Source organism: Cavia porcellus, unplaced genomic scaffold, assembly GCF_034190915.1.
Source record: "Cavia porcellus strain 051 isolate PalLab524CR breed Dunkin Hartley unplaced genomic scaffold, mCavPor4.1 scaffold_28, whole genome shotgun sequence".
Lineage (NCBI taxonomy): Eukaryota > Metazoa > Chordata > Mammalia > Rodentia > Caviidae > Cavia > Cavia porcellus.
Genome location: NW_026947511.1, coordinates 50,936,839 through 50,960,819, shown reverse-complemented (window position 1 = coordinate 50,960,819; position 23,981 = coordinate 50,936,839). Strand labels below are relative to the sequence as shown.

General features: G+C 59.6%; 1 protein-coding gene and 2 long non-coding RNA genes across 6 annotated transcripts in view; 2 read left to right on the top strand and 1 right to left on the bottom strand.

The window, feature by feature from the left end:
• Positions 1 to 23,981, top strand: part of LOC134473752 (uncharacterized) — a 47,732-nt gene that overhangs the window by 5,350 nt on the left and 18,401 nt on the right. The window lies entirely within an intron of this gene.
• Positions 47 to 22,554, bottom strand: Notch4 (notch receptor 4). Of its 4 annotated transcripts, XM_003473943.5 has the most exons (30): positions 22,362 to 22,551; positions 21,564 to 21,645; positions 21,116 to 21,411; positions 16,425 to 16,772; positions 16,208 to 16,330; positions 15,876 to 16,112; positions 15,624 to 15,779; positions 15,141 to 15,335; positions 13,839 to 13,952; positions 13,003 to 13,116; positions 12,798 to 12,920; positions 12,103 to 12,262; positions 11,511 to 11,656; positions 11,141 to 11,293; positions 10,833 to 10,950; positions 10,623 to 10,710; positions 10,154 to 10,307; positions 9,087 to 9,271; positions 7,288 to 7,540; positions 7,000 to 7,112; positions 5,741 to 6,264; positions 4,868 to 5,251; positions 4,594 to 4,772; positions 3,714 to 3,936; positions 3,453 to 3,525; positions 3,234 to 3,360; positions 2,194 to 2,489; positions 1,837 to 1,984; positions 1,402 to 1,499; positions 47 to 1,270 (listed from the first exon to the last, which is right to left on the bottom strand). In XM_003473943.5, the coding sequence occupies exons 1-30, from the start codon at positions 22,420 to 22,422 to the stop codon at positions 572 to 574; spliced, it is 5,970 nt and encodes a 1,989-aa protein (XP_003473991.2). In that variant the 5' UTR covers positions 22,423 to 22,551; the 3' UTR covers positions 47 to 571. The 4 variants fall into 4 exon arrangements, with proteins under 4 accessions (XP_003473991.2, XP_063095199.1, XP_023422382.2 ...); XM_063239129.1 differs by lacking the exons at positions 3,234 to 3,360; positions 3,453 to 3,525; positions 3,714 to 3,936; XM_023566613.2 differs by lacking the exons at positions 47 to 1,270; positions 1,402 to 1,499; positions 1,837 to 1,984 and having other exon boundaries at positions 2,255 to 2,529; positions 22,362 to 22,554.
• Positions 16,769 to 20,748, top strand: LOC134473751 (uncharacterized). Its single transcript, XR_010044169.1, has 2 exons — positions 16,769 to 18,211; positions 19,511 to 20,748. It is a non-coding gene; the product is annotated as an uncharacterized LOC134473751 (long non-coding RNA).

Here is a 23,981-nt window from a genome sequence, read left to right as displayed (position 1 = left end):
TATTTTCCCACTCCACTGCCCACACCCTCCAAAGAAGAGGTAACACTTCAAATTAACTTTTTTATAGGTGACAGACTAAGGATCTTTAAGAGATGGCGATGGCCAGAACAGTGGCTTTTGTAAAGGCAGAGCAAGGTGTTAACAGAGCAGCCTTCAGGCACCCTAGGTTCAGCATAGGTTCCCATATCTGGCAGCCGTTTGCGGGCCGCAGTGGGGGCGATGGATGGTAGGGGAGGCCTTTGGGAACCGTGAATGGAAGAGAGGGCAGTTCCAGGCTCCCAGGATCCCAGCATAAGGGATCCTTCTCCCGCTCCAATTTGTCTTTCAGCCTCTTATCCTGTTTTCTAGGAGAGGGACGGAGCCTCATCTCGGCATCCTAAACCCTTTTTCCAGCGCTGCAGTTTTCCTAAGTGGGAAGAGGACATCTTTCCTGTTGGGCATATGCTGATTTCCGGAGGGAAATTTAACTCAGGACTCCTCTGAGCTAGATTTGGAGCGTAGTTCTAGTCTGGAGGGCTTTCCAGATTGGCCATTTAATGGGCAATCATTTTTACAATTCCATTCACAAAGTCTATTTTTGACCATCTAGTCCTGGGTTTAAGGGCATGACTTGGTGGACAGGCAAACCCCACGCAACGTGCGGGGATCCCCGCTCGGGGGAAGGCGTAAGGCACAGGGGCGGCATCGGAGAGCTGGCGGTGGGGCAGCAGGCTCCCAAGGTCACCCAATCACAGGGCTGGTCGGCCGCGGAGGCCAAATCCCCGAGACCGGCCGGGGGCCTGGGTCGTCCTCGCGTCGCTTCATGGCCGGACCGGGGCGCGCGCGAGTCCGCAGACCACCTCCGGCCGCCCAGAGCACCAGCACCAGACGGGCTCCGGCAGCGTGCGTAGGCCCCGCCTCTCCGCGCGGCCACGTCTCCGGAGGAGGTCCGCGCGTGCGCACAGGCCCTGAAACCGCGGGGGCGGGCTCCGACTGACAGCGTCCGGCTACGCGGCAGGACCCTGCCCCCGCGCGGAGGCGCGCTTGCTGACGCGGTGCGCGCGCGCGGGAAGGCTCCGGCCTCGCGACCTGGCGCCGCTTTGTGACGCGCCTCCGCCGGCCCCACCCCTTCCAGTAGCGTTAGCAGATCCCAGTGGTTACGCTGGCGAGCAATGTCCCTCGGCGCCAGTCCAGCGTGGTCCCGCAGCCCACGGGCCGCCCCTAGTCCGAGCAGCAGCTGGGCTACCTCCACTGCGCCTTCCCGAGCCGCCAGAAACAGTGGCGTCTGCTCCTGCAGGGCAGGAATCAGCAGGGGCGGGGGTCAAGGGCAACGCAGTCCCCGCCCACTACCGCTGGCCCCGCCCCGACGCTCCGCGGACTTCCCGCGCTTTCCTGCGGGCCCGGCTGCTCCCCCGGTCTAACCTTGCTGTCCTGCGCGTCCTTATCAGCTCCAGCTTGTAGAAGGGAGCGGGCGGCCCGGGTGTTGTTGACAGCGGCGGCCCAGTGCAGCGCGGTTTTCCCTAGGGGACGGCGTGGGAGCGGGTTACCGCGCGGCCAGAGCCCCACGGCCTCGGGAGCGGGGCTTCTCGGGTCGCTGGCTGGGGAAGCGTTGCCCAGGCGACCGCCTGCCGCCGGAAGCGTTACCTAGGTAACGTCACCGGCGCGCGGCGGGACAATGGGCATTGTTCTAGGGCGGCGGGCTTGGGAGACCCCTCCGCCCCAGTTCCTTGTGGGTTGGGGCGGGGTGTGAACTCAACGGCACCGCTGCTGGAGGGCGCCCCAGCTGCCCCGGGCCTGCTTCGCGCCCATCTCACCCCCCACAGGCCCAACTTCTCTGTCGCCCGCCCCCACCCGTACCCCATTTATCTCTGGCTCCCACGTCTGCTCGCGCTGCAATCAGTTCTTCAACCAGGTCTTCCACCGCCAGCCTGGCCGCTAGGATCAAGGGTGTGGTCCCGTCCTCACTTCGAGCGTCTACTGCAGTCAGTCGGCTGCTGAGCAGGAGCTGGGAGACAGAAAGGGCCTGTGATTTCTGGGGAACCATGGGCTCAGGTGCCTCAGATTGTTAACTGCCTTCCCTGTGCATATCATTCATCTTCTCATTTAGGTCCCCAATCTCATCAGTTTCCTCCTTGTCAGACCCCCAGGCAAGCTTCTGCCCAGTTCGAGCTCCCAGGTTCCCTTCAAGGGCCCTCCCACCCCCCTGCGTGCTACCTGGCAGACCTCCCTGGCATCAGCGGCCACAGCGGTGTGCAGCGGAGTGCGCCCTGCCTGGTCTGGCGCATTGGGGTTGGCTCCGGCCTCCAGGAGGCGGCGGGCAGCAGTTGGCCGGGAGAATCGGGCAGCTAGGTGTAGGGGGGTCTCCTGGGTACCCACGGTGTGGGGCTGGGGACAGACCCCTCCGTCCAGCAGAAGTTCCCAGTGCTCAGGACTTCGCAGCCACGCCTCCTGAAAGGTTCTAGACTCCACTCCCCCGCAGCAGACTACCGACATGAGGGGTGTCACCCCATCTGTGGGTCAGAATGAGCAATGTATTCCTCGGGAAGGACACTGCAGGGAGGGAGGACATGGGAACTCAGGGAGAAACAGTGAGGTATCCTGAAGCTGACTGACGGTGGTCTCTGACTTTTCTACTTTCCTCCAAGCTTTAATTTCTTCATCCGTGAAAGGAGTTAAGGCTTTAATTCTCTTAAATTGTAGAGTAGTGGTTCCCAAATTTAAGTCTGAGCTAAACTCATGTAGAGGGCTTAAAACATGCAGCTGAGCATGGCGGCACACACAATCGCAAGACTCTGGGAAGCTAGGCAGGAGGATCCCAGTTGGAGCCTTGGCCGGGGCAGTTTAGTAACTTAGTGACTCTCAAAATAGATACTAAAAGGGCTGTGGCTGTAGCTCAGTGCAACAGTTTTAGGTCGGATCCTTAGTACTGAACACAAAAATAAAAACAAACTGCCACCAACAAAACATAGATTGCTGCAACATCTCAAATTTCTGAATTGCTGCTCTACAGTGAAGCCTGAAAATGTACATTTCTAACAATTCCCAGATGATGGGGATCAGGGATATAGCTCAGCAGTGTAAGTGCCTGCCTAGCAAACACAAGGCCATGAGTCCAATTCGTAGTACAAAAAAAAAAAAAAAAAAAATTCCCCGAGTAAGGTCAGCCCTGCTGAAGACCAGGTGATGTCCCTGTTCTGATACTGATGGATTGGCTGCCTTGAAAGGCTCATGGGAGGGTTTGGCTCATGACGTACCAGGTCCGAAGGTGTCCACATCAGAGGCCTCCTGGGGCGGGGTCAGCATAGCTACCTGAGGGATCTCCCCACACCTGCTGTTCAGTGGCCAGAGCTGGCATTTGGGAGGTGGGGCCGTTTCTTCAGCCTTGGGGCAGGAGCAAGAATCAGCAAAGGCCACTGATTTGTGCTTGCCCCCTCTGCTGACTTCCTGTGGCCCTGCCCTGCCTTCCCCGGTACCTCCTCTCCCTCCTCCGGGCCTGTGCACATAACCACTCCATCCTCCTCAACTTCAGCCTCTGGCTTCAGTGCCCTGGAAGGTGGGTACAGAGGTTTCCCGGCTTAGGACTGGCTGGGATCTCCAAGGTCCCAGCAGCCCCCACCCTTCTCCGCCCCATCTTTAGCCTCTGAAGCAACACATCCAGCCATTTCTGACCCTGTGTGTCCTGGCAGTGTCCAGGCAGGGGGCTTCCCTCCCTGACTGGGCCCCCTGGCTCTCACTTGAGGCCAATGCTATCCTCGCCCAGCGGCGGCCGGCGGCGGTGCGGAGCCTGCTGGGTCCGAGGCTTCCGGATGAAACCTGGAGGCAGCCAGAGGGCCCCATGCTCTCGGCGTCTACGGCGGCGGATGAGCTGTAGGACCAGGAGAGCCCCGAGGGCCAGGAGCAGCACCCCGACCACTGGCGAGCACAGCACAAGCCAGGGAAGCTGGCGAGTGGGGGGTGCTGCTTGGAGAGACAGTGCCCAAGGCCGTTGTTGATGAGACTGGTTATTCTAGAGGCCCTGGGGCAAGTACAGTTGCCTGTCTTTGCCTCAGTTTCCCTATCTGGGAAATGAGGATGATAATAATCATGCTGCCACATGGGAATAAATGAGTTAGTGGAAAATGCTTAGAGCACAGCATCTAGCAAGCAGAACACAAAGTCATGCTTTTCCTTACTGTGATCTGGATACAGAGTAACCAGATACCCTCTCAAACTAGAACCCGAGGATTTTTTTTTTTTTTTGTCTTTTTGAGACAGGGTCTTGCTATGCAGTTCAGGCTGACCTTGAGCTCACTTTGAAACCTAGGCTGGTCTCAAACTTGCAAGATCCTCCAGCCTCAACCTCCCAAGTACTGCGCCTCCAGACCTGGGGAGCAAACCTGAGGTTCCTTGGAGGAGGGCTATGTCAGAGGTTAGGAAAAGTACTCAGGGAAATAAGAAGACTTGAGAGTCTGTGGACCACAAGGAGATCTAGCAAGAGAAGGCCTGACGCCTGGGGAGGGCAGAGTCTGCACTGAAAACAGTTTGGGCCAGCATCTGGTTTGGAAAACTTGATCTCTACTGCCATTGCAGGGATTGTGTGGGAACAAAGGAGGGGACAAGGACCAGGGCTACTACCTGTGCCGGTGCTGGGATGCACGGCCAGCAGGGCACCGGGCAGCAGGGGCTCCAGGGCCCCCACAGCGACTGTTGCAGCAAGGAAGCGGAACAGGAGCCCGGGGTCCCAGGGACAGCGGGACGTGGGCTGATCGGGGCCGCCGCAGCGGGACAGATCCATGCCCATCACCACCACGAACCTGCAGGGAGACACGTCTGAGAGCTCTGTGTGTGCCTGGGTCCTCCCACTGCCTTGCTCGGGGAACTGGTGCGTGGGCTCCCCTGGGCGTCTTACCCAGAGCCAAGGGAGTCTGTGTCCTGGCCTGGGGGCTGGAGGTGCGGGGCTGTGCTTTCCTGGGGGGAGGGCTCCCCACTTCCTCTCAGCACCGCCTCGGCCTGGGCCCCAGGGTAGGGGAACACCATATCCCTGCCTTCTGGATCCTTCTTCACCCACAGCCCCACCCGCAGAGTCAGGGACAGCACCCGGGCCAGGTGAAGCAGCTGCTGGTCCAGCGCTGGAGCTCTCAGCACCACCAGCAGGGCCAGGGAGGGCCCCCACGCTGAGGCCCCCTGCTCGGGCCTGCAGTCACCCCCGTCCCAGCCACATTCTGCCGTGTCACAGCCCTTCTCGCAGTGCCCGTTGTTGAAGTGGTCTTGGCAGTACTGGTCATAGGCCGGGCTGTGGGGTGAGGAGTGGACACTCAGGACCCCCAACCTGACTCCCCTCTTCACCCAGAGACAGTCGCTGACATCCAGTGGCCTCTACGGCACTGGTACTGTGCGCAGCCCTGGGTGGTGGCCCAGAAACCCTGCACCTTTTGGTACTGGCTCTGAGACCCCCTCTCCTTAATCTCCCCAACACCTGTCTCCTAGAAGAGTTTGAGGGGTGCCGGTTGCCAGTGGAGGTGCTCCATGGCAACAAGGCTTAGGGAGAGAGGAAGGGAGGCTTGTGCCCCTAGCCCCCAGAATCCTCAGAGAGGACCTGGGATAGAGGTTACACCAGCATCCAATATGGATGCCACCCCTTCTCTGGGTTGCAGTCCGGAGTCTTCCATCGTCCTTAGCAGTGGCTATGGGTGGAAACGCCCTAAGCCTGAGGCTGAGGCCACCCGGTAATCATGCATCCAGGTCCCCCTCCCGACAGCCCCACCCCGGGCTTAAGGCTCACTTGCAGGTAGGAGGTGGCTCACAGTCATAGCCGTCAAACAGACACTCTTCCGAGTTGCACTGCGGGTGGCACTGCCCATCCCGGAAGAGAAGCCAGCACTGGGAGTGGCGGGGGCAGCCCTTCCATGGGTCTGGGACCCCCAGGGCACAGTCTCCTCCGTCCCAGGCTCCACTGGGGCCACTGCAGCCCGCGTCACAGGCCCCATCTCCTCCTCTGCCTTCACAGCCCTTGGCTCCCGGCTTTTGGCACCGTGGCCCTGGAGAGTCTGGGGGGCAGGAGCACCGGAAGCCTGGTCCCCCCAGCGCAGGGGTCTCGGAGCAGCTTCCATTGTGCAGGCAGGGGTTCGGGGGGCCGCAGCCTTGGGAGGCTGGTGGGGTCAGGCAGTCGGGGTCCCCAAAACCATCGAGGCAGGCACAGCGGGGTGGGGAGGCCGGCTTAGGGGAGGGCAGGCAGAGGCCTCCGTGGTGGCAGTGGTGGGGGCCGCAGGAGGGAGCTCTGTGGCTGCAGGTGGGGCCTTCAAAACCCTGCGGTGAGGAGGGCAGGTATTGGGGAAGGAGCCCCGGTTCTGTCCCTCCCCTCAAGCAGAGGGCCCAGGTGGTTCTGGCTAAAAGGGGCTCATGTCAAGCTCATCATTCCATGGATGCTGTCATACGATGCCATGGCACATTGACTTTATCTAATGACTTTATCTAGTGACGTGTGACGTTTCATGGTAGTTGTTCGAAATGGATGCGCCCCAGATCTGTGCAACTCTTGGACAAACTGTGGTATCATAATGTAAGTCGTGGGAGACGAGGGTGTTGACAGAATCGGGCTACTCTTAGATCACAGTTTTAACCGTTGGCACTGGACAGGCCAGCGCCTCTCTCTAGGTGCACAGACTAGAGGAAGCGGCAGAAGCAGACGGAGTCTCTAACTGGTAGTTCTTAGATTGGGTGTTCCATGCTTAGAGTGGTAAGAGAAGGCCAGGCACAAAGCGGGGGGAAGAGTCACGGCCCGGGCTTGTGTGAGGGAGGTCCCCGTGCCCACACGGACGGGGCCAGAACTCATCCCGGCCGCCCTGTGGGTCTTCTCCTGGACAACAACCTTGCCTGCTGATCATTCCCTTCCGTCTCCTGGGGTCCTGCCTTTCACTCACCCCCGGGAGCTGGGTCGCCCACTCGAGGGTTCCCTGGCTCCCCTGTAGGACAGCAGCCACCGCTTCTCGCCTTTCATCAGGGTGGGGGCGCCCGCCAGAGAAGGAAGTCCTGGTCACATACCTTGGGACAGCTGCAGGTGAACCCCGGGGCTGGTCCTGCTGTGGCCTGGCAGGAGCCCCCGTGGGAGCAAGGCTGGCTCTGGCAGGGGTCAATCTGCACCTCACACCTCTGGCCTGTGGGGTGGGGTAAGGCTGGAGGTCAGGAGCCCCAGCCACTGCCCCATCCTCGCTGAGGCCTCACAAGACGCAGGCAGAGGGGTCCAGGTAGCTCTGGAGTGCACTGGGGGCTGAGGCCGTCCCATGGGTGCCATTGGGCCCCTGAGATCCTGTACCCCACGGCTCGCCTCACCTGTGTGTCCAGGCAGACAGTCGCAGTGGAAGGCGTTGGCCAGTGAGCGGCAGGCTGCCGTGCCGGTGGGGTGACAAGGCCGATCCAGACACTCATCCACGTCCCCCTCACAGCGCAGCCCCACGAACCCTGCAGGGCAGGTACAGTGGAAGCCTCCAGACCTGGGGGTGCAGGTTCCGTGGTTGTGACAGGGCTGGGACTGACAGGCGCTGAGTTCCTCTGAGCAGTTCTCTCCACTGTAGCCCGGGGTGCACTGCAGCAGGGAGGGTAGCATAGAGACAGGGGTGACCCTGCTTCTACCCTGCCCTGCCCTCAGGCTGGACCCCACCCCTCCTGCCTGGTCCTTTAGGCTCGGCACCTCACGAGACTCTCCCCTGCCAGTCCAGGGAAGTCAGGGTGACACATCACCGCCAAGCACGGTGCCAGTCCTGGTCAAACCTCTTCCCTTCCCAGCAGAGCCTGGAGGCTCCCTCACACTCCACTCACTAGTGTACAAGCGTCTACCAGGTGCTCAGGTTGTGCCAGGCTCTATTTCAGGCCGTACAAACACAAGCAGATCAGAGGATCAGAGCTCACTGCTGCTTCTGCAAGGTTTATAGTCAATGAGAGAAAGAGACAGAGACACAGAGAGAGACAGAAATAGAGAGACAGAGACAGAGAGAGAGATAAAGACAGAGAGGCAGAGATGGAAAGACAAAGACAGAGACAGAGACAGACAGAGACAGACAGAAAGAGACAGAGAGACAGAGACAGAGACACAGAGACACAGAGGCATACAGAGACAGAGACAGAGACAGAGAGAGGCAGCATTTACTTAACCTACCTATCTAACCTCATTAGTAAAACCTCCTAACAGTGCTCAACGTCTATTATCTTACTCTGGCCTCACATCACAGCTAAGGAAGAGCCCAGGAAGGGCCCGTGACATGCCTGGGTCACACAGACTTGGGGTTCACAGTGAGTCTGGTTCCATGGCTGCCTAGAGAGCAAGGTGGGGCTGCGGCAGGTGGGGAGTGCAGGGATGGGGGGAGGAGGCTCCAGAGTAAAGGTGCAGGGCAGTCTGTGAAGCCCCCTGGAGTGGGTGGGAACCAGCCAGAGGTGCTTTGAAAGCCTCTGCAGGAGGAAGCTCAACAAAGAGGAGCCAAGCACAGAGCCTGGTGCCTGACCAGGACCCCGCTTCTGTGTGTGTGTGTGTGTGTGTGTGTGTGTGTGAGAGAGAGAGAGAGAGAGAGAGAGAGAGTTCGTGACCAGTGTGAGACATGGAGTTACAGGGTTGCGGGTCAGGGTCTGCCATGTACCTTTCACCAAAGGCACTGAGCACGGGAATCAGGCTGCTGGGACTTGATACCTGGCTTTGGCTCTCCAGGCCCAGTGGCCCAGACCACTAAGCAGTGAGTAGCCCTTGCCCCAGAGAGAGGCCGAGCCCGGCAGTGGGTGAGGGCTGGGAAGGCCAAGCAGGGCAGAGGCCTTGCAGGGGTAAAGGGCAGAGGCAGGAATGAGCGTGGATTCCTGGGCGGAGCAGGAGTGGGACGGGAGAGGGGACAGGTGAGGCCCAAAGGCAGGCAGGGCTGGGTCACACAGGGCTCTGGACTTTGCTGGGAAAGCAGCTGAGGGGCCTTAGGCAGGAAGTGAGCCCTCAGCGGCCGTTTCCAGCGGAGTCCACTGCTAGTGAGCGAGGACTGACCGGTGGAAGGAAGGACGCAAAGTGGGCAAATCGCAAATTGGGTCGTCCCTCGGTGGTGTCCCGCCTGCTTCCCATCTCTGGCTTGCCCTGCCGCCTTCCCCTCTGGGACCCTCACCTGGCAGTGGTATCCGCCCGTCTGGGCCACACAGGTGGCCCCGTTGTGGCAAGGCCCAGACTCACAGGGGTTTGCACGGTGCTGGCACCAGCTGCCCTGGAAGCCCGGCGGGCAGTGGCAGAAGTGGGAGGCACCGCTGTCCATGCAGAGGCCTCCATTCTGGCACAAGGCAGAGACCTCTACGCCTGGAGAGAAACAGAGAGCTGGGGCTGAGGAGGCTGCAGGGTTCAGGGGCACCGGACACTGAGCAGAGAGGGACCCCTGGCCGTGTACCTCCTGACCCCCACAAGTGAGCAGGAACACATCATGTCCCTCCCCCTTCTGCCACAGCATGGGCAGGTATCTTTCCCAAGCTTATCAGAGTGTGGGCCTTTGGTGAGGAAGAACTCCAGGCAAACTTTGTGGGAGGCCAGTGGCTCCAGCCGTTCCCTGAGGCTTGCATACCCCTTGACAGACTTGCATTTCCTTGTGATTCCCATAGGCAGCCCCTATGCCCACGGGGTCTCCCCTGAGTTCTCCTCTCACAGAGCCTTGTTCCAGTAAGAAGGGCATCTTAACAGGGGGCTGCTGCACCTTAACGGTGCGAGTGGGGTGAAGTGGGCTGAGCGTGGCTGGGTTAACCGTGGTCCACGCTGGCTGAGTTCACCATGGCAGGGCAGAGTGGCTCCTCTGTGAGGTGTGTCCCTGGGTTAGCTGGTGTTGCCTGGCCTTGTGGGCTGGTGGCGTGAGTTGTGTCTAACATGGGATGTGTTAGTCTTTCCTGGGTATTGAACTGTGGTGTCAGTAACTGCAGCTGGTCTTGTTATCTTTTTATTGTTTTTCTTTTTTGAGACAGATTCTCCCTATGCAGTTCAGGCTGGTCTGAGTTTACTGTGTAACCCAGGGTGGCTTCAGACTCACAGTTAACCTCCTGCCTCAACCTCCCCAGTACCGGGATTAAGGGTGTGGGCTGTCACGTTCCTTTGGTCTGTTGTGGCTCCCATGTTACTGTTTAGGCCGAAGTGGGAAGAGGTACAGGAGGATGCTGTGTCCTTTATCTGCCTCCCTCCTGGCCCATGAGCTGGTACCTTGGCTCAGTGCAGCCTTCTGGCAGGCAGATAGGGGGATGCCACAGAGAGGCCCGGTCCAGCCCTGGAGGCACAGGCACTGGAAGGAGGCCCCGTTCTGCAGGCAGCGGGAGGTGGGTGGGCAGGGCTCCTGGGCACAGGGGTCCACCAGCGTCTGAGGAGCAGGAGGGTCGGGGGCGTCAGATCCCAGCCTGGACTGGCTCCTGCAGTCTCAGTCCTTACATACCCCCTCTAGGGATGAATGTGTGGCCCCGATGACCTTCCCTGGAGTCCAGCATAGCCCATGCACTGGACATCCGCTCAGTCCTTCCTTCTTCAGACTCCACAGACCTCCCTCAAGGCTCAGCCCTAGACCTACCACCCTCCCTCCCTTCATGGGCCGAGCCGCTCAAGCTTCCCTCTGCGAGTCTTGGTGATCCCCTTACCAGTGCTGTCCACCCCATGCCACCCCTGGCTGGTGGCCCCTTACCTGGCAGCTGCTTCCTGTGTAGCCAGAGGGGCAGAGACAGCGGGGACCTTGAGGGTTGTCTTGGCATGTGGCCCTGTTCCTACAGGGACTGCAGCAGCAGACAGGGTGCCATGGGGTGGAGGCTGGGGCAGCAGGTGGAGGCAAGGCGGGGAGACCGCTGGGGCTGGGGGAGTATGTGGGGTTTCCTTGTGGGTCTCTGCTCCCGCTCACCTGTCTGCACAACTCGGCTCGGCCTTTCTCTCACAACGCAAGCCCTGGAAACCAGCGGCACACACACAGGAGAAGGTGCTGGGTCTGTCCACGCAGGTGCCACCGTGGAGGCATGGGGCTGGAGAGAAGGGGCTGTGAGGGGTCGGGCTCCTGGTCCCTGTGACCTGGCCCGTGAGCTTAGTCACACTGCGGCCAAGACACACACGGTCTATCACCACACTGGAACACGGCTCACAACCATCCAATGCTTGTTCTCAACCACGGCCCTGCCCTGCCCACTCCCTCAGCCCTGGTGGTCACTCACTCACCGGATGCGCAGTGATCGGCAGAGGTTTGGCACTGGGGCCCTGTGTGGCTTGGGGGGCAGGTGCAGGAGTAGCCCCTGGGGTGGGGGCTGCAGGAGCCACCATTGAGACAGGGCTCGGAGTAGCAGGCTGTCACCTCTTCATGGCAGGTGGGCCCTGAGGAAACAGGTGGAGCAGGAAAGGGGTCTCCCTCCCCTCCCCTTCCCTGCCTCTCTCCCCCTCCCCTTCCTCCTTTCCTCATCCTCACCCCTTGCCCCTCGTATTCTCCCCTGTGTCCAGGAGCCCGTGCCTGGTTCTCCTGGGCGGTGACTGAGCCCACCCCACCCTGGGTTAGGGGTTGAGCGCCCGGGCAGGACGGTTCAGGTGGGCTCACCTGTGTAGCCTGCTGGGCAGGTGCAGTTGTAGCCAGGGGGCCGAGGGTGGCAGGTCCCCCCATGGGCACAGGGGGCTGAGACGCAGCCCCCCAGCTCTGCCTCACACTCCGGCCCGGTCCACCCCACGTCACACACACATGCGGACCTGGCAGAGAGCAACAGGGTTTTCCTCTTCCGGTGTCCCCTTTCCCTGCCCCAGGGCAGACCCCTGGGCTCCTTCGCAGTTGGTCCCGAGGCTCTGGTCTCTTCCCCAGTGACCTCACTCTCTCTACACTCATCTTCCTTCCTAAACCGCTTATTGACCACCCTCTACTCCCAGACAACAGTTCCTGTGTCACTGAATCTTCTGCTCTGTGCTCTGTCCCCAGGGCCTGAATCAGTGCCCCCTCCCGCCCCCCGCCACCCGCACGGACTCCCGGGGCTTTCTGTCCAGCTAATGGGGCAGTGGCCCCGTCCTTTCCTCCACTCTCCCGTCCCCCATTGTGAAAGAAATTCAGCTCTCCAGCTCCTTCTCTCCCCTGCAGGCCTGCACCCCACTCCCACTTCCCTTGCCCTAGCAAAGGACCCTGAGGGAAGTGTGGGCGGTGTTACCTGTGGCAGCGTCCGTGGTGGCAGGTGCAGTTGTCCCCTGCAGGGGCGCAGCCGGGGCTTCCATCGGGGCAGAGGCAGTGGACCCCATGGTCTGGTTCTTGGCATTGCTGCTCGGGCTGGCACAGGTTGGGGGCGCATAGGGGCACCTCGCAGAGTGGGCCTGGGGTGGAGAGGTGAGTGGGAGAACCCAGGCTTTTCATGTCCTTGAGGGCCCAGGCCCCTCCTAGGAACGGGTTGCTGGTGCCCCGCCTGCTTGTCCTCCTGCAGGTCTTGATTTTCCTTAGGACCCTGACTTCCTGTCACTTGGGGGCCTGTGTGACTCAGGGGCACAGGGTTCCTACAATGCAGTGCACTTCCCTCCTCCTTGCATGTGGTTAACCTCTATTTAAGCACACCATCCACCGTCTGGCACTGACTCTGACAAAGTCCTCTCTGTCCCCTGAGCTGCAGCCCCACCACCACCTGTTCCTGCCGCCTTCTCAGCATTAGTCTGCAGGGCTGATCCTTCCTGAGATTCTGCTGGAGCGATGCTGGGGCCCACGGTGGCCTAGGGCTGTGCACTTGTGCCTGTTATGCACCCTGTTACTGTAGGGGTACTCCCTTAATCATAGAATGCTCACCAGTGACCTGTGCCCAGCCTTGGACTGACAGAGACCCCTGTGCCCTGTTGTTCCTCTGAAGCCTCCCCTGCTGACCTGTGAAGCCGGCGGGGCAGAGGCAGGAGAAGGCTCCTGGGAGATCGAGGCAGCTGGCTCCGCTGGGACACGGACCACTCAGACACTCGTCCACTTCCGTCTCACAGCGCGGCCCTTCAAAGCCTGAGGTCCCAGGGGAAATGAGGGATGGCACAGAGGTCCGACCCTTCCTCTACTGCCTTCTAGCATCTGCACCCTGTCGTACCTGCGGGGCACTTGCAGAGGAAGGCTCCGGGCTGGTCCTGGCAGTGTCCACCATTGGTGCAGGGAGAGCTCACACACTCATCCACGTCCTCCTCGCACCAGGTACCTGTGTATCCTGAGTGGTGGGAGAGAAGGCCACGGTCATCGAGGGGACACAACACAGCACTTCTGCCCAGGAAAGGTCTACCGGGAGATTCCCAGAGGAGACTCAGGGGCATCAGGGCCTAGAGAAGCTGGAGGGTGATGCAGAGGACATGAGTCACAGCCACTTGCCCTCTGTGAACCTGTGGTCTCCCCTCCAGCCCAGAGGACAGTAATGTAACCTGGGGGTGGCTCAGTGGTACAGCCCTTGCAAGGCCTATGTGAGCCCATGTGTTCCATCCTTAGCCCAGGGGAAGATCTGTCTCCTGTCACCAGTGAAGGGCGTCAGTGATGTGAGACATAATTTCCAAAGTGTGAATGAAGCTGGAAAAGCCAATTGCTTGTTCCAGAGTAAATAATATTCAGTGTGTGCAGCATGGAAGGATTTCTGACTTAGCTGGAATGAGGAAGATTTGTGGCCAGCTTTGACTATGTCTAAGGTAGCAGCACCAGGACCAGCTTGGGGTGCCCTGCACCCCACCCTGCTGGGGGAGCTGGAAAGGAGGGAGGTGGGGGAACTTGGTCAGACATTGATGAGGGCGGAGTGTAAGAAGTAAAGCCTTGGGGTGTAACAGAGGAGTCCGAAGAGCAGAGGACTGGGGACGGGGGTCTCCTTGTGTCCTCTGCAGGCCAGAAGGAGCACCCAGAGGCTGGGACTCATCAACCGGTGGGGGGTGGGCTGGGCCTGGCACTCACCGGGCTGGCAGACGCAGAGGAAGCCGTTGAGCTGGTCCTGGCAGTTGGCGTGGTTGAGGCAAGGAGCTGAGGCGCACTCGTTGGTCTCCACCTCGCAGAGCTGCCCTTCTAACCCTGAGGACGGGGCAGATGAGCAGTTGCACTGGACTTCGGTCCTGGCTCGGTGATTTTGCCTCCTGCTCAGGAGACCCAGTGCCCTGCCCCTAGACTGCCCTCCTGTGCCCTGGGGGGAAGCAGGCTCTGCCACCTGCAGGTCAAAAGCGCAGGGAGCAGGTGGGGTTGGTGGTGGCTTGGAGGTGCCCCGGGCGCCTTCCTGCTGTGCAGAGTGTGGGCCTTGCAGGCAGCCGCTTGGCCTGAGGTCCTGAGACCACAGGTGTCTGCAGGTGTCTTCCTGCAGGCTGACATCCCTTCCTGTTCCCCTCAGAGCCAGGCAGAACCCGATGTGGGGTTGTGGAAAGCACATTTGGAAGCCCTGATGCTCCCCTGTCTTCCCCACTGCTCTGGAATCATCCTGGGCTCCAGGGTCTCGCTCTGCCCTGGGCCAGATGGGCCTCTGGACCTTGGCTGCCTCCTATTTCTCACTGGCCCCTGTCCGTGTTTCTCAGAGAACTGAATAGTTTTCTCTGTTTTCTGTGCTTCTCTGCGGGTGGCCTGAGCCACCCCCCGGGGGCTGCCAAGCTCAGTAAGGTGACAGTGGGACAGCTGAAACTGGGGAGGCCCCAGACTTGGATCTTGGCTCTGCTGCTAATTAGCTGTGCAACCTTGGATGAGCCACAGGATTGCTCGAGGCTTAGTTTCTTCATTTATAAAATGGGTGCAGTAAGGACTCCACCGACCTCAGAGGGCGGCAAAGCGGGGCCTCGAGGACAAGTGCAAGATGGCCTGCAGTGCTGGTGTGAGGCCGGCTATTGTTCCTGACACTGGCTGTGGGTCTCTTCCCAGGAAGAGCACACCATAACCCAGCCTGGAGGCCATGCAGCCAGGCAGCTTTCCCTTTCCACTGCAGCCAACAGTTGAACGTTTCTCTCTCTGGGGGAACGTTGGTGTGGTTAGGGGGGCTGTCTGGGCTGAGCTGTGTACAGTGGACCAAGCTGTGCCCTCTGCATAGAGCATCAAATTCTCTGGGGCCAAGTGGGCTCTTCTAGAGCTCGTGGTATCCCACCCGTCATCTACACTTCCTCCGAGGGGGAGCACCACTCCAGAACTGACCCCTTGGGGCCCAAGGCCATCCTCGGTGGGGTCCCTAGCAGGCTCAGGATCGGTTCTCTGTCCCCTCTACCCGGCCTGTCGCGCCCGATGTACCTGGTGGGCAGAGACAGTGGAAGGTGGCGAGCAGGTCCAGGCAGGTGCTGCCTGGGTGGCAGGGCTGGGACAGGCACTCGTTGTGGTCGGTTTCGCAGCGCAAGCCAGTGTAGCCAGGGGGGCAGAGGCAGTGGAAGGAGCCCGGGGTGTTGAGACAGGAGCCACCGTGTTCACAGGGGCTGGGGCCTTGCTGGGCTGCCGGAAGAGGAAGGCTGGGAGTCTGCAGGGGGCTGGGGGTCAGGAAGCCACTTGTGCTGGATTTGGCCAGATTAGGGAAGGGGCCTCATCTTTACAGTGCAGGACAGAGGCCCAGGTGCTAGGCCTGGTGGGCCAGCACTGGGGGAGGGTGCGGAGGTGGGACATGCTGGGGAGCCATGCTGCAGCTGGCCGGATTTAAGGGGAAGCGGTGCCTGTTTCTCCCCCTCTGTCTGCCCACTGTGAGCCTGGCCTGGGCTTGGGCAGCTGTGCTGCAGGGAGCCTCACCTATCTGGCACTCGTCCAGGTCCTGGTGGCAAGTGGGCCCCGAGTAGCCAGGCTGGCACAGGCACAGGGTGGAGCCCGTCAGCGGGTTGGTGCTGCACTGGGCTTCCCTGTGGCACGGCTGGCTCAGACACATGTCCTCCAAGTGGCACAGGAGCCCTGCAGAGACGAGTGAGGCTTGAGCCCCCTGCTGTGTTCCTGCTGCTCCCTGCACCTGTTGATGTCCTCCGCCTCTCCGGCTCCCTCACCCCACACCTGTGCGCCCAGGTGGGCAGAGGCAGGCAAAGGAGCCCACTCGGTCAATGCAGGTGGATCCTGGGGCACAGGTGGCATCAATGCAGTCGTCCAGGTTCTCTTCGCAGCCTGAGCCGCCCCAGCCACTCACACACACACAGTGGAAGCCGCCAGCCGAGTTCTGGCAGGTGCCCCCGTTTCTGCAGCGAGCGGGAGCCTGGGCCTCACATTCGTCCACATCTTCAGAGCAGTCCCAGCCTGTAGAAGGTGGAGAGGGCAGTGGGGGCTGCAGCTGGGAGCCCTGGGAGGAGGCCAGGGCCAAGGTCGCTGTGAGTTTGGCTTACACAGCTCACCTGTCCAGGTGTCTGGGCAGAGGCAGGTGTAGGCTCCCAGCCCGTCCTGGCAGGTGCCCCCGTGCTGACAGTGGTGCTTGGCACAGTCGTCTGGATTCACCTCACAGTCCAGGCCAGTAAAACCTGACATGGTTACAGGGTCAGTGCGGGCAGGGCACTTAGAGGAGATGACCCTCCCGCCCAGCGAAGGCGGCTGCAGGGACCCCCATGGATGCACCTGGAGGGCAGAGACACAGGTGAAAGCTGGCATCTGCCCCTGGCACCAGCTGGCAGGTGCCCCCATTTGGACAGCCCCCAGCAGGGCAGGGTCCTTTCTGGAGCGCACAGTGGGGACCCTTCTGGCCTGCAGGGCAGAGGCACCGGAAGGAGCCCAGGACGTTATGGCAGGAGGCGCCTTCCGGGCAGGGGCCCTGGTCCAGGAAGCACTCCTTGACATCGTGCTCACAGGTGTGGCCCTTCAAGCCTGGTGGGCAGCGGCACTGGATCTGGGGGTAGGTGGTCAGACACTCGCCTCCGCTGGTGCACAGGCTGGCTGAGCAGAAGTCCCGGAGCTGGCATTGCTCGCCTGCGGCAGGGGCAGAGGGGACGTCCGAGAGTGCTCTGCTGTCCCTGTGGGTGTCTGGAATCCTGCCATTTCCCCTCACCCCCCCCCCTGTCTTTGCCCTGCGCCCGGGCCCCCCAGGGCTGTGTCTGGAGCAGCCACATTTTCCAAACTGAAAGGAGACTTGTGTCTAGTGACAGGAGGGTCATTAACAGACCCTGCCTGGGAAGGAAGACCCGGAAGGGTAGTGACTTCCTTGGGGGCCAGAGGTGAAAGGCGCCCAGCATCCACAGGACAGACCCTCGGGTTAGCACCTTGCTGTGGCCCCCCTGCCAGTGTGGGTCTGCCCTCAACCAGGATCTGACTTCTGATCTCTGTGGGGGTGGGGACTGAATAATGATGAGGGACTCACTTCCCAGCCCTGTGCCACAGCAGTGGCAGTGGTGATAACCACAGTCACTGCAGTGCATTGTGTCAGGTGCTGAGCTAAGTAAGCACCTCCTGAGCATCCTTCCCTCTCATCTTCTCAACAAACTTCTTCTTCTTGTCCCCCCCTCCCCCGCCCCCACTTTGGTCTTTTAAGGCAGGGTTTGCTATGCAATTCAGCCTGGGCTTGAGCTCACTTTGTAGCTAGAGCTGGCCTGGAATTCACAGCAGCCCCCCCCCCCCCCCTCAGTCTCCCAAGTGCTGGGAGGACAGGCATGTGCCACCGCACCTGGCTCTTTCAACAACCTTCTGAACCCGGCTGGGCCGGTGACTGAGGGCCCAGGGGACTTAAATGTCTCCTGCAAGGCAGCAGAGCTACCGTAGTCAGTGGCCGAGTGGCTGCCCTAGAACCCCTACTCTCAGGTGGGAGGCTTGCTCCGGGCCAGTCTCCTTCCGGGAATGCATCCCCAGGTCTCTCCCTGGTCTGCTCTGATCCCACCAACTCCCACACCTCTCACCAGTGTGGTCTCTCCAGGCACCATCAGGGGCGCCTGTGGGAAGCCACCTGAGATGGCGCCCATTTCCTGCTTCCGGGTTCTTCCCGGCCTGAACAAGCCCGCCAAATTGTCATATCTGCCCAGTTACCCGTGACGCTAGCCTATCAGCTTGTTAGGCGCGCTTCTCTGTGATTGGATACTGCTTCCCCTTATAAGAGGTTGTTCCTGCCCCCAACGGCGGAAGAGGAATCAACACCGAGGGTGGCGGACCTTGTCAGGTCCGGTTCGCTGTACGTAATAAAGTTTGAGAGCTGATCCTGCTCGAGTTTGGTCTCCTGTCTCCCGCGGCTCCGGTCATCTGGTGGCCGCCCGTACGGGGAAAAAGGTAAAAGACTCAGCGACGTGCCTCTTCGGCCGGGAGGTGCGATTGCTGTCGCCTGCGGTACGACGGAGGACCTGGCTCAATAACAACGGAAGGCCGCGAGCGCCTCTTCTCTTCACCCTGATCAGCTACGTGAGATACAGCGGTTCCCGGGACAGGTGAGTACTGGGTCACCTGGGTTGGGTGGACGCACCTAACAGATTTTGAGCGCCACACGAGTGGACGCTGGGTTTTTTTTTCTTTTCTTTTCCCTTTGCATCTGTTTTGCTTTCGCTTCGCTAATACAGCCCGACAGGCTTTTGATAGAGCTCGATCGGAATGCTCAGAGGAGCCCGGAGCCACTGCCGATTGTGGGTCTCCGGAGGACCCTCAGGGCTCTAATTCTGATTCTGATTCGGAAGGCTCAGAAGAGGAGGTCGTCTTTGCTAAGCATGACCCTCCTACACCGTTAAAAGAGGAACTTAGGGCTCGGGAAGATAAAAAGGGGAACCAAACACCACCCTGCCCGAGCTACTCCGCCTTACGGGAGGAGCTTAAGCCCTTCCGCCCTTTGGCAAGTTCACCACCGGAGGGTCCTTCCACCGGAGGGTATGGTCGCGGCTTCCTTTTGAGTGTTCCGGTCTCCATGCATTCCCGGTACAAGTAGGAGGCAGGGGAGGAGGAGGATATTATAAGCCCTTAGAAATTAAACAACTTAAAACTATCAAGGACGCAGTTTCAGCTTATGGGCCCAATGCGCCATTTACCATGGCGCTTTTAGAGGCATTGGCAGGTCTGCTTTTAACTCCTGGAGATTGGACCCAGCTGGCACGCGCCTGCCTCTCCCCCGGACAATAAGTCCTGGAATGAGGAATTCTGTGTAGAGCAGGCGGCAGCCAACAGGGAAAATAACCAGAGAGAGTGGAACAGGGATATGCTATTAGGGCGAGGAACCTTTGAGGAAGATCAAACTCAATACCCTCGCCAGGTTTATGAACAAATTAGCCGCTGTGGCCTCCAGGCCTGGAGACGGCTGGCTGGAAAGGGAGAAAGGGCCACCCATGCTATTAATCATTGTCTTGCAGCCTGGGCTGCTTGGGGAAAGCCCAATATATTAAAAACAGACAATGGTCCTGCTTACACCAGCAAAACTTTTGTAACATTCTGTCAACAAATGGATGTTGTCCTTAAGCATGGCATTCCATATAACCCTCAAGGACAAGGCATCATTGAACGGGCACATCGGACACTCAAGGGTGTCTTACAAAAGCAAAAAGAGGGGGTAGGCCACGGCCTAACGCCCAAAGGAAGAATATCATTGGCACTCTTTACCATATCATTCCCCTGCCATGGAGCACAATAACCCGTCCCCGGCCGACAAAGGGCTGGTGAGATGGAAAGATGTCCTTACAGGACAATGGATGGGCCCGGATCCAGTGGTTAGTTGGACCCGAGGTGCGGTTTGTGTCTTCCCACAGGAACCAGGCTGCGAACCGCTGTGGGTCCCGGAAAGATTGACGCGAGCAGTAAACTCCCCACCAGTTCCTGATAAAGCACAGGAAGATAAGCCCGCGGACACAAGTCAACTCGACCCTTCTGGGACCGACGCTCAGCGCCCAAGACCATCTACAAACTAAAATGTCTGGTTTGGAGCTTTTTCTATTCTGTGGGTTCCTATTAATCACCCCTGTGATATGCTCAGATTCCACAGAACCACCACAATATCTTTGGGGTCCTTGGCACTACCCGCCCACATTGGCACCTTTTTCGGCGGCCTCGCCCGCCTCACCCAGGGTTTACACCATCAATCAAACAGTCCTTGATTATGCTAATTGCCATGGCTATCCTAGTAGAGCTTGTGGTTATTAAATGCTTGTTAGATCGCCTCATACAAACTCAGCAGCAGGTTAAGATCACAGCTATGGCAGCCATGCAAATGGCAGCAGGTGGCCCATCAGGCCAGCAGGCCGCCGCATATCTCCTTCACATTGCAGAACATCAGCTATAAGAGCTGAGTGGGCAAGCCAATGACGGGTAAGACGGGAAAAGCCCTCCCAGTCAACCTAAGACAGGCTCCACTCAGATATATATGGCCTATAAGGCCAGGGGTCCCTCCTGGAGCCAAATTATTGGCATTGAGATGCGAGACCAAGGGTACTGCAGTGCCATCCGCCCCAAAGGTTGGGGGGAAGGCAGGAATGAATGTCTATATGCATCCAGGTTCAGTTCACAAAAGCCTGGCCCTGCGAAAAAATGAACCACTCACCTTGAGCATGGTCCTGGCGCAAGGATATGCACAAAACAGGGTGATGCACAGCAGGGTATAGACCTCTACATTCTCTCATGCCTCGGCCTACAAGGTAGGCCCACTCCTAGGTGTCTAACAGCAACAAGGTCATAGACACCTTGGAGGGACCCACAGACCATCCTATTTTAATAAATAAAAAAGGGGGAGATGTGGGAAGCCACCTGAGATGGCGCCCATTTCCTGCTTCCGGGTTCTTCCCGGCCTGAACAAGCCCGCCAAATTGTCATATCTGCCCAGTTACCCGTGACGCTAGCCTATCAGCTTGTTAGGCGCGCTTCTCTGTGATTGGATACTGCTTCCCCTTATAAGAGGTTGTTCCTGCCCCCAACGGCGGAAGAGGAATCAACACCGAGGGTGGCGGACCTTGTCAGGTCCGGTTCGCTGTACGTAATAAAGTTTGAGAGCTGATCCTGCTCGAGTTTGGTCTCCTGTCTCCCGCGGCTCCGGTCAGGCGCCCACCTCAGAATGTGGAGCCTGGAGGTCCTTCGTAAGAGAGGAACCCTACAGCTGCTGAGTTCAGGGGTGCTCAAAGGCCCAGGCGAGGCAGCAGGACGGTGCCCTACAGGGCTCGTGGCGCCTGGCTCTTGGAGATATTTGGACCAGTTTGGAGCTATTTCGCAGTCTTAGTAAGGGGTGCTGGTGACTGTCAGTCTGGATCGAGGGGGTGGGCTGCCAAGGTCAGGTCTCAGTGTCCAGGCCTCTTGGGATCCAGCTCCATCTTCCTCACCCCCCGCCTGGCCCCTGCCACACCCTCCTTGCTGCCCCAGGCCCTCACCTGTCCACCCAGGCAGGCAGGAGCACCTTGGGCGGCCTGGGCCCTGCAGGTGGCATCGGCCCTTCTTAGAGCAGAAGAAGGGAGGACAGGGGTCTTCGAGCTGGGCCTCACACCGCTTGCCAGTGAAGCCGGAGGGGCAGGTGCAGAAGAAGCTGGGGGCCGGCGGAGAGGGGGCACTGGGGGAGCTTAGGGGGGTGGGAAGCAGGGCCTGGCAGCTGCCCCCATTCTGGCAGAGCTGGGCCTCCTGGCAGGGGTCAGGAAACTGGCACATCTCACCCAGGAAGCCGGGGGCGCACCTGGGCAGGTGGGAGAGGAAAGCGCACATGGCTGTGGCCCTTTCCCACCTCCCCCAGGCCTTGGTCCATCTCCTCCTCCCCTCTCTTCTTCCCACGCCCGCCCTCCTTCACCCTCCCCTCTGGTCTCCTGTACTTGCTCCAGGCACACTCACCGGCAGGCCCCGGGCCCCAGAGGTGGACTCAGGCAGGTGCCTCCGTTGGCGCAGGGCTTTGGGAAACCCCCGCACCGCAGCCCTGGGACAGAGAAGGAGCACGGATGGGGCCCAGGGACCGAGCTGGGCCTGTCCCCCTCCAGTCCACACCCACTCGTGCTGCAGACCACACTGCTCTTCGTGCCCCTGTCCGGTACCCACGTGGTCCCACCTTCCCAGACCTCTCTGTGCCCGATCCCCACCCCCTTTCCTGTTTGTTCTCCGAAATCCAGTCCCCCTCCCGCTCCATCCCCCGGAAGCAAGACAACAGGGAGCCAGGAGGGGGGCCTCGGGCTCCCAGGAGGTGAATGGCTGCGACATGGAAGGGATTTCCTCCAGGAAAGGCCCAGCACTGAGCCACGGGGGTGGGGACAGCTGGGCTGGAAGGGGACTTGGTGTGCCTTGACCCTCCCTGTCTGCACATCCCCATACCCTCTGGCCTCTTCCCCCAGCAGGTGGTCCGTCTGCTTGGATTCTGACGCAATCTGACTATAAGAACCCTCTGCCTCTCAGCTCCAGGGCCCAGCGGGGGCCCAGCAGGTTCTGGCAGTGGGTCCTTCTCGCCCACCCTCTAGTGGCCACTGCCCCTGGCGCCAGGCCTGGTCTGAGCAGCTCCTGTGGAAGTTGGCTCTCTCTGCGCTGTTCCCAACTGGGGAAGACACTTTTCCGTTCCGCCTGTCCTCAGAGCCTGGCATAGGCCTGTCCCCCACCCTTGGGCTCCTCCTGGGGGGTGGCCCTCCCTCTGTCACCCCGTCTCACCTCTGGTCATGGCCAGTGGAAAACAGGGCAGCAGCAGCAGCAGGAGGGAAGGGGGCTGCATTCCAGAGCCCCCACCCACGCCCAGGTCCCCTCTCCCTCTTCAGGATGGCACTGCAGGGCCACCTCCTCGGCTCCCACTGCCCCTTCCTCCTCTTCCTTGGCCTGCAACAGCTTCAAGTCTGAGCTGTTTCCTGAGTCACACAATGTCCTGCACACCCTAGTGATGGGGAGGAGGGAGCAGAGGAACCCTGGGGGGTGAGGGAGGGGCCTTCTGTCCCTGACAGCCCCTAGGGGAGTGGGAAGGTAGGGCCTTGTGGCTGGAGGGCAGGTGACAGGAGGGGTGCAGCCCCGGCCCTGTCTGGGACATGGTTCCTCCTTCGAATAGGTGGGGACCCTGAGGTGGCTGCCCCCATGCCATGGGCGCCAGGGCCTTGACAGGAGTGTGGGAGCAGTGAGGCATAGCCCCATTGATCTGCCCAGGAGAGAAAGCTTAATTGGTCAGTTCAGGGCAGACACCTCCCAGAAGACCTGCAACTTGTCCCTGTTTGAAACTGCTCACCTAGACAGAGGGTGCTTGGGGGACTTTCAGGCCCCACTTTGGCCCTTGTTACATTTCCTTTGCTTCTTCTGGGAAATGAGTAAGATGCTGGCTGGGTCTGGAGGGATCTTTGCTTCCCATGGAGAATGCGTGACTGACATTATCCACGGAGCAGGAACCCAGGCCAGGCTGGGAGTGGGCACAGGCCTGGAATCCCGGCAGGGGGAGCAGGAGTGGGTGCTCAAGCCCAGCCTGGGCTGCATCGTGACGTCAGGGGCAGTCTGGGCTATGTGGTAATACCCTGTCTTAAAAAAAACAGTCCATTCTAAATTCTAAAAGTCTACAATTCTAAATTTTGGAATCTGGGTTATCTGCAACAAACACTAAATTTGGGTAGTTTTGCTCCATCCGTCTCTGCCTCCATCTCCTGTGAGGATCCTGACAGGTAGGACAGGAATGCCAGTGGAATATAAAATTGGAGGAAATAAAATTGCAAAAAGAAGTTTGTTGTCTTGAAAAGTTCACCTGCCCGAGTTACTCAAGCTGGACTCAAACTTGGGGTCCTCCTGCCTCGACCTCCCAGAGGAACTGGCATTGCTGTATGCCGTGCCTGGCTTCACCCTGCCTTCCAGACAGCTTCCTGGTCAGCCACCCTGAGTCTCCTGGTAGCCCTGAGTGCGGGGAGCCCTCCGGGAGTGTCTGGCACGGCTGTGGGCATATCCAGCGGCTACAGCCTGGGGCACGTGTGCCTCCCCTGTCAGGAAATACAGAGTTCACCAGCAAGGCCTCGTTCTTTCTGAAAACTTGTTTTGGAAATAATGTAAAATTCATAGAAGAGGGGCAAGAATACTAAAACGAGTTCCAGGGCAACCCAGGGTGTCAGGTTCACCGATGGATCATTTGACCACAGTGGCTTTATCACTGTTTCTTTATAAATGCACATCAGTACCTTTTTTGAACCATTTGGGGGTAAGCGCCACTTTAACTCTACACTTCCCCTTGTGAGGTTCCTACGAACAGCCTTTTACCCAACAGAGTACAATGATCAGAATCAGGAAAACTGGTGTAATACTGCGATCTAA

Bases quoted from the DNA above. Each gene is read 5' to 3' on its own strand.
- Notch4 (XM_003473943.5), bottom strand. From the start codon at position 22,422: ATGCAGCCCCCTTCCCTCCTGCTGCTGCTGCTGCCCTGTTTTCCACTG. The intron at 10,951-11,140 runs GTGAGTGAGTGA...CCTTCTCTCCAG, and splicing joins TGCCGATCACTGCGCATCCG to CCCCATGCCTCCACGGTGGC. The intron at 2,490-3,233 runs GTACGTCATGAG...TCTGACCCACAG, and splicing joins TGTGGACACCTTCGGACCTG to ATGGGGTGACACCCCTCATG.